The sequence below is a fragment of the Cynoglossus semilaevis genome, chromosome 6, assembly GCF_000523025.1.
Source record: "Cynoglossus semilaevis isolate Cse_v1.0 chromosome 6, Cse_v1.0, whole genome shotgun sequence".
Classification (NCBI taxonomy): Eukaryota; Metazoa; Chordata; class Actinopteri; order Pleuronectiformes; family Cynoglossidae; genus Cynoglossus; species Cynoglossus semilaevis.
This window is the reverse complement of record NC_024312.1, coordinates 6,667,613-6,676,500: the sequence shown is the minus strand read 5'-3', so window position 1 is coordinate 6,676,500 and position 8,888 is coordinate 6,667,613. Positions and strand designations below refer to the sequence as shown.

The window sequence follows — 8,888 nt, the reverse complement described above, 5'->3', positions numbered from 1 at the left end:
GTTAATTTAAGACATTTAGTTCAAGAAACGGTTACAAGAAAATCTATGAACTCATGAGAGCGACTTCAAGTCATCTCGACCAGTGCATTAACAGCAACATGCTGAACTTGTAGATTAAAAGTATAGTTACCAACATGTAGGAAAGTGGTCACCACAGAAGTTACACTGTTGATATAATCCCCTGGTTTCATTAAGGACAGGGCAAACCATATAATACAATTACAATTTAGTTATACTTTGAAATACTTCATATGTCATGTCATCGATGGATCAGTATAAACAAGAAAACATACAAATGTATGAACCTCGGGACTTCAAATACAGATACCTTGATTTTATAAAAAAAAAAAAACACTAAATGCAGCAATATGTTGGTTTGGGTTAAAAGTACTGGATAAAAAATAGTGCATTTTTTTTTTTTTTTTTTTTTTAGAATTTGCACTCTTCTCCCATTGTAGACATGCTTCTTTCAAACTAGTCAAACAACAGTTCCTTTTGCAGAACTTTCTGCTCTCAATGAATTCCCAGACATGCAGTAGTAAAAATAGGAAAGCAGTTATTCCCAGCAGCAGCGCCACCATCTTGTGACCAAAGGACTGTGGTAACTTCACAGTTAAAATCAGACGTGCACAGGCATTTCAGTAGTATTACTTAATGTATTGTCAAACTGTAGGTTTAGTTTTGTAAACCCATAAAGTTTAATATTAAATTTATCAAGCTAAGTTCAAAAGGTGTAGTTACATCATTGATTGTGATGGAAAACTGTTTTCCCCTCAACAGACATGCATGGTGAGTAAAGGTGTACAGCACAATTGTAAACATATCTCCAACCCTGTTTTTAGAAATAGGAATGTCAGGTGTTTTCCTTACAGAAGGGGTAGAATAACATTTACAACTGTCAGTGTAATTATATAATCACTGGATAGTCAGGACTAATAAAAATTATTTCTGGAGCTCTAAAGTAAAACCTCAAACTCACTACACACTATTAATGTAGTGGGTAATGCTTTTGAGATGCCAAAAGCCTGTGATGTCAACAGGTGGCAGTAAAGGCTTTCTTGACTTCAGCTTAAGGAAACATTCTTATTATGACCAGACCTAGTACTTAAACTGAAAGTTAAATTTATAAGATAAAATTTTTAGATTTATTTTTCTATTGAACTGGGCTTGAGTGTCAAAACTTTATAGGACAGTGTTTGTTTCACTATACAGTCTTACTGTTTATCAGATAAGTACCAATATCTCTGTAATGTCATGCAGTTTGACAGCACCATTATTGCATTGTTGTAGTACCAAACCAGGAACTGTGTTTAAAGTATTTCACGTTCCTGAATGCTGTATATATTCCTCACCCTGCCTTTATGAGCACCTAAGAATACATTTTGGTTGTGTGGACATGTCGGGGATTTAAAGCTGTACTTGAACAATTTACGGAAAAACCAGAAGTGTGTCAGAGCTGCTGGTTTTTTAAAATAAAGGACACTGCTGCTGGCTTAAACAGGGGTTGAGACACCAGTCCACACAGAACAACGATTGGAGCAGCAGGCACATACAGGCATCACCACTGTGCTCCTTTATTATGATACCTAATAAAAGAGTGCACATCAGTCTCAGGGCTCAGTCTTCACCTCGCCGAGTTGGACCAGGTCAGGGAAAAAGGTAGCACAAGTTTAACATACAGCCACACACTGACAACTACAGGAGGCAGCAGGCACGAAACATGTTCATCCCTGACTGTGAGGTTATGTGCAGGGAGACGCTCTCATTGGCTGACACAAACAACACCGTGCCCCGCCGCAGAGTGACATCAGAGAGAGCAGCGACGGCTGTGGCTATGGCCTCACCTTCGATGACCAGGAGGATGCTGGCGCTGTCGACTGGAGCCAAGGTGTACATCTTCACAGAGGGCGGGACCTGGAGAAAGAAGGAAACAGAGAGGTGATTGTTTTCAAAGATCTTTCCTTGTTCCACAACTATCTACCGTTTGGATTAGTAATTGTGCTGGAGACATACTACAAAACATGCTACATATATAAACAAAATAACTAACTAACCTGTATCCTCATAACAGTAAAGTCCGGAACTGGGGGGTCATAAAGTGTTACACATGGATCTGAGGCATCTTGAACACATGGGAAGATTTTAGAGGTGGTGGGCGCAGGGCTGTAGTTAAGCATTTCACAAAGAGTGTTGACGTCTATATATTTTGGTGTAAGGCCAGCTCTTACTGTGTTGTCTGAGCAAGCCATACACTCGATACAGTCTAGATGGAAAAGACAAAAAAAAAAGGAAAGTAGTGTGTGAGGGCGGTCTGCTCAATCAGTGAATTGACAACAAGAAAAACAAAAAATAAACTTTAGCAGAAACTGGAACAATCTGTGTTCCATTATGTTAGTATTTTGCTCATCCATGTGAACACAGTGCATGCGCTGACCTCCATAGAGATAGGCATGAGGCTCATTGGCTCCCAGGAACATGGCTTGACCAGGATCCAAGACCATAAGATTCAGGAAGTAGATAGAAAAGCAGCCAATGTCGCCAGGATACTGAGAGTGGAGACGGAGCAGCAGGTCACCGATGCTGCTCGACGTGTCCTTTCCCGCTGCACCTGCATGGATCAAACATCTGTGAAGTTGGACTGTGTTTAACACTTCTATGATTTTATGATTAACACACATCATGCAATGTACATACAGTAAGAATCCTGCGAGCTGAACCCACTATTAAATCAGTAGTTTTTTTCATGTTCTCACCTTCCTCAGTAACTCTCTTCACCAGCATGTTGAGCTGGTCCACAAACACCTTCTTCTCACAGTTCATCATCCTGGTGAAACACTTTTTCAGCGCCTGACTTGTGCGAAGAGCATCTCCCATGCTGCATCGCAGTTCCTCTGCTGCCTCATTGCCCACAAGAGCATGGAACTCAGGGACACCTGGTGGTCACACAGAGGAATACCAAATATTTACCCAATGTTCTTGACCTCATCATTTAATTTGTTGTAAACTTTCTATGTACTCAAGGGTTTTTTCGGCAATCAAAGAATAAATCCAGCTGATCTGTTTAACAACCTGTGTGACTTCTAAACTCACATTTAAGGAATCCCAGGATCTCCTCCACTGGTCTGAAACCACACAGACCATGGAAGCGGGTGAGGGCAATGGCCATCTCTGGCTTGTGGTTGTTGTCGGGATAGTGCTCCGGAAACTGAGCATTAAGACGAGCAGCTAACTCCTGTGGAAACCATAATTGCTGGTGGTTATAGTGTCTTTATATCCATAAAACAACAACATAAATGCTATTAATGGCAACTTTAATTATTGATGGCATGGTATTATGAACACTGGGGGAAAAAAACTTTTTTTATCATGGAATAATGTGGGTTTTGTTATCCATTTAGACTTTTGTGTTTGTGACTCACCCTGTTGGGATGGGCCTGTATGGACAGAGCTGTGTTGACAGACAGGACTTTAAAGAGAAACGGCAGCTGACCCTGAAAGGTGTCTTTAACCTTGGAGCCCAGGCAGGCAGGGAAGTGGGTGATCCACTGGCCCAGTGTAGTCTGTGCGATCCTGTTGTCTTTTATCTGGGCATCTCCTTTTGGGTGGGCACCCATCCACAACTGGAACAGACAGCATTTCTTATAAGGGCTATTTCAGGTCTCTCCATTAAGTGTATGCTATTGAACATCTGTTTTGGGCTGAGTATTATCAATATATGAGCTTACTTTTAGTTACCCAAGCCTTTTAGTTAAAGACTACTACAACAACTACTACTACTAAAGGGTCTACTTTGTTATGGTTAAATTACCCGGTGTGTATTTTTGAATTTTTTATGATTAATTAATAATTAATAAATTAATAATATTTAAATTGGAATTTGTGTAAGAGACAGGGCTTCTAAATAGGAACTGCCATTTCTTTACATAATTTTGGAAAACCTTGCCATACTGTACTACTGAGAACCAATGGCTACTGCATTTTTTCTTCGTGCTTTAATAGTAATGGTATAGAAAAGGATGTTGAACATGAAACTTTACCATCAAATGTTGCTAAACAGTACATAATACATTTTGAATAATTTTACAGCTATCTTCCCCATATATCTAAGGTTATCATGTGGGACGTACAATGCAGTCATTTTTGTCTTCATTAGACTGTGCTCTATAATATGTAATGTTAAAGAATTATATATTTAGCAACTCATGTGAACAACAGCATCTAAATCAACCTGTTCATCTCTTTTACAAGTAGATAATGTTAATGTACAAGGATTTCTGTTTCTTTTTTTGCTTTACAAAGCTGTATACTACTGCCTCCCCACCACCGCAGTCCGCATCACTGATTGCTGCTGCCAACTTCAGTCTATTTTCCCTATTCTCCAATAAATTGCTTACTGCTTGCTCCACAAAACACAGCATGGTGCACTGTATTAATCTAATCCTAAACTGAGGCCAAGAATCAAAACAATGGACAAAGAACTGGTCACACCATGCTGTACGATAGTGCATAGTGCGAGAACTGGTCACACCATGCTGTACGATAGCGAAAATGCGAAAATGTAGCAAAACTGGGGTCTAAAATTAGTTGATGCTCCGGGCATCCTTCCGTCATCCTTCCATTGTTCCTTCACACAGACTGACATTCTCTTTGCTCCTCCTGCTCTGTTCACATGCACCGGTCACTGCTATTCAAGAGGCAGAAATACACTGCATGATACACTGTTAGTCATACATGTAAATTAGCTTACGTAATGGATTGTTCTGTAACATTAACATATTTTTTCCATCTTTCTACTTTTATGTCACCAGCTACTGTAATTCATACTGTTAGTGAGTAGTTATTGAGTAATTGAACTCCAAAAAATTGTCGGCCACAGTCATTTAACCACAATACACACAATTCTATTTATGTGATCGTGACAGCCATGATCCTGTATACCACGTGACACTAAAGAGGCACATGGCATGTGAAAACTTCACTGTCGCAACAACCTGAACAAATGACCTTTATGACAAACTATGCAGCACTAGTGTGGCTAAATAAAGAAAGACTTATGACAGGCACAAGAACAAACCAGCACAACACCAGGTACTGTCTCAGGTACAGTTGGTTTAATGATGTCTCAGAAAACTGTAAAGAAGAAGGTTTTCAATGATGTTTCAGGGTTTAAAATGTCAAATAGAATAGTTTAAATTAGTTCGCATTATGTGCTATGAAGCCATTAAGGTTTTCCGAACCTGACTGAGCGAGAACTGTGGTGATGAAACAAAAGCTTCTTTGATATTCATAATGTTGACTTTGTCTACAGCACCATGAGAAGATTTGACTACTGAAATTGATACGATACATTCTGTAACACCAGACCCTGACACCAGAGTGGACAAGTGACTTTTGTAACAGACATTCTGACGTTTGAACAGTTACCTCAGCGTAAGGTTTGCCATCCTCTATGACAGCCAGTGGGTCGCCACCAACCACCAGCTTGGCTACTTCGCTGTCCAGTCCAATTTTCCCCCATGCATAGTTTTGCACAGCGCAGGTCAGAGGAAACACTGTAGATAAAAAAAGGTATATTGCCCTAATTAAAAAAAAAAAAAAAGCTGAACTGAAACAAGTCATTGTAAGACATCTACTGGTCAAACTCTCTGCTGTCTCAGTTGCAACCTGCCACCCTGCCTGTTGTAAACTTAATCCCATCTTAATACTCTTAATAAAGGAGTGGCTCAGGTTGGCAGAAACCACCCCGACTCTGTAGTAATATAGTAATTTCCATATTCATAATGGACATTCTTGGGAGGACCGGTTGGGGGGGCGATACATATTTTGCCAAAGATGCTCCAGAGTAAACTGGACACCAGGGCCAGCTGACAGTGTGCACTGCCCGCTGTCAGAAACACGCACAATAAACAGGTTAATATCCACAATACAATACAAGCAAAGTCGTGTACATTTACCAACAATGTTTGTTTCAGACACCAACTGCAGCTTTATCCAGTAAGCTGTAAGTTAATCACTATGGTCATGAGTATTTAGGGATTATTTAACAAAACCCGGTAAGAATGAGGCGGATGCTCGCCAAAAACGAACATCTCTCGGAGACTCGTCGCGGCGGAAAGGACGCTCAGATTCGGAGTCATGTAAAATATCCTCGGCTAAAACAGTCTACGTCAAGGGAATACTGACTTGGACGCGGTTGTGAAGGAGAAAATCTAACTCACCTCTCACTTCCTCCATTACTGCAACGTCGGCTGTCACAGTCAGGCCGTCTGTGACGTCACGACTCTCCCTGCTTTTCCCCACCCATTCGATTTCCACGTCCTCAAATTTGTAAACTTACAATATGTGTTCCTTAATGTTAACAATACTGAATTTGTTCATTTGACAATTATTTTTTTATTCAAATTAATGTATGGTGCATATATGTATAAGTTACTCTCTACTCTCACAACAATAGAACGATTTTTTTATTCAAATTAATGTATGGTGTTAAGTTTTATTCATGACTACTCTCACAACAATAGAACGAAAAAATAGATATAAATATTAAAACGAAAATTACGTTGCAGGTTTAGCTCATGCAGACCAGGGACCGAGAGTTTTTTTTCTATTATCTTTTTTGTACAGTGCTGTTTTTAGCTGAACACAAAAAGCAAGCCACATTATTTTTTATGCATACCCTTTTTTTAAAAAATAAAATAAAAATGGGGGCACTTGCTCTTGCACAAAAGATCCTAAAATATTTTCAGACGTAACATCTAGTCTTCAGATTATAAATTCAATGACTTGCAAATCCACAGGTGGCGCGCTTTTGCTTCCTGACAACGATGCGTGTCGAGTGACGTACGTTATAAGGCTGTGTCGGTGCGCACGCGCGGCCAACTTTATTCGAGGAAGTGGGTTGAGAGGCAGCTGAAGCGACACAGAAGAGTGTCGTTTATTTTGCACTTTTTGAGGACTAAAAACAGCCCTGCGACCTCTTCAACATGTCACATTTTGACAGCAACCCGTTCGCGGAGCCTGCCAGCGACAACCCTTTCAATGTAAGAACCTTTGATAGAAGTTTTTAAAAGTACGGTTACGGTTCTGACATATCGAAGGAAGCTTCTTGAACGACGTGGGGGCGGAATGTACGTCTGCAATCCTAAACGTCATTGGTCAAACAATTTGAATAGACAGGTTATCAACCATTCAGCGGGCTGGTATTGATAATGGGGCGGGGTGTTCCACTGGTTGAGTTGCAGGAAGTCAAAATGGAAGAATTCAACTCAGCTCTACCTGGAGCTGCCCGTTTTATATTTGTGAATTTACATAAATTGTATGAGCATTCAATTTGTTAAATGTGTTACAGTCCGATTTTTGAATCGATTTATTCAACCTTGATGATGCAGGAGGAAACATCCACGTTGCGAAATATGTAATTCTACATTTGCAAATATAGTGGGTTTACGACTGCATTGCTTGTGTGTTTTCCCCAAATGTACAAAAAAAAAAACCAAACAAAAATAAAACAGTCAGTCAATAACTGAAATTTGACACTAGGTATTAATGAGCCAAAAGATAATATTGTTGTTAATGCTCGAGGTGAAAATAGCTACATATTTACTTTACTTGCGGTTATGTACCTAAGCAGAATGTTCTACTAGGTTTTAGGTTCAAGTATATTGGAAAAAACCGGGTCTCTTGTCTCTTTAGTTAACTCATCATCATTACAGCTACTAAGAGTGCTCATTTTGAACAAAACTTCCATCAATTCTTCAAACCCACCATTTATTTTATATGACATTTGTTACTGGACACTGTTAGCAATAGTGTGTAACGCAGGGCCTCTGCTCTCTCCGTCTGCTCTTAAGAATGTATGAGGTAAGTAGACAGTGAATTACTTTATGCTGTTCTATTTGTTTAGATTTTATTGCACAGTACGAACACAGTAGCCAATAGTGTAGCCTTTATCTGTATGATGTGTGCTTTGTGACCTGAAAACACAGTTCACAAGATAATTCTACTGTATGTTCTAGCACCACATTAAGTACAATTGCTATCAGACAAAATGTTGACAAATAAATTCTTATCTTTTACCAGCATACTAACAAAATCTTTTTTTTACTGACTTATAACAGTTAGTTTTATGGGAGTACATAGACTGTTGTGTTTTTGTTTTGTTTTTTGTTTGTTTGTTTTTTACCTAAGTTGAACAATAGATGTGACGTCAGCGGTGACCAGTGTTTGACTTCTGGGTGTGGAAGTGGCTGAATAAATAACCTCTTAGCAGCTGCAATATTGTTAATATGTACCAACCACCTGTGGGTATGTTGTGATAAGTAACTGGTATTTGAAACAAGTTTCAGAATCTTCAATCATCAACAAACTGAAAATGGTTGGAAAGAAACACATTTAGAAGAATTTCCCCTTGACATTCATTCATTTGTTGACTGGAATTTGACACAAAAACATAATTCAAATTGGATTACTAACATCATAACTGTAGATAAAATGCCGACATGGGCCAAGCCTAAAATTCAAAGGTCGTTGCAGCTCATTGATATACTAATCAAGTTTGTGTTTCTTGCTGGAGGTTGTCTGTCACCTTAAACCAACGATGTAAAAGATTTTCACCATTTAATAATGTATTTTTATTATGTCAACGGGCAAGGAGGAAATCTGTTTCCTGGGAATATGAACAGGTGTCTCTTGAAATTCAGACAGGTCATAAAAAAAGATGCCAGTTTTCTCTTGGTTAATGTTTACCACCCGAGCCTGACTCCTTGTAATGGCTTAGTTCATTTAAGCCAATGATACATCGTGGCCTCCAGCAGTTAATTATGCAATAGTTTAATGTTATTGTACAACAAGCTGTCGACATTATGCCAATGTGTTAAAGATGGCTCTCC

The 8,888-nt window shown here is 39.2% G+C and overlaps 2 protein-coding genes across 2 annotated transcripts in view; one reads left to right on the top strand and one right to left on the bottom strand.

Annotated features, from left to right (window-relative positions):
- Nucleotides 1-408: 408 nt before the first annotated feature.
- Nucleotides 409-6,303, bottom strand: mpi (mannose phosphate isomerase). Its single transcript, XM_008311623.3, has 8 exons — nt 6,219-6,303; nt 5,425-5,552; nt 3,420-3,620; nt 3,091-3,232; nt 2,754-2,933; nt 2,435-2,608; nt 2,055-2,263; nt 409-1,914 (listed from the first exon to the last, which is right to left on the bottom strand). Exons 1-8 carry the CDS (start codon nt 6,232-6,234, stop codon nt 1,696-1,698), a joined length of 1,269 nt encoding a protein of 422 aa, XP_008309845.1. The 5' UTR covers nt 6,235-6,303; the 3' UTR covers nt 409-1,695.
- Nucleotides 6,304-6,871: 568 nt separating this feature from the next.
- Nucleotides 6,872-8,888, top strand: part of scamp2 (secretory carrier membrane protein 2) — an 8,118-nt gene continuing 6,101 nt past the window's right edge. Inside the window, exon 1 of the mRNA XM_008311622.3 lies at nt 6,872-7,040. Within this exon, the coding sequence (XP_008309844.1) occupies nt 6,984-7,040 (57 nt within the window). The 5' untranslated portion in view covers nt 6,872-6,983. The remainder of the gene's footprint in view (nt 7,041-8,888) is intronic.

Bases quoted from the DNA above. Each gene is read 5' to 3' on its own strand.
- mpi (XM_008311623.3), bottom strand. The intron at 2,934-3,090 runs GTGAGTTTAGAA...TGTGACCACCAG, and splicing joins GATCCTGGGATTCCTTAAAT to GTGTCCCTGAGTTCCATGCT. The intron at 2,264-2,434 runs GTCAGCGCATGC...TTTTCCATCTAG, and splicing joins TCATGCCTATCTCTATGGAG to ACTGTATCGAGTGTATGGCT.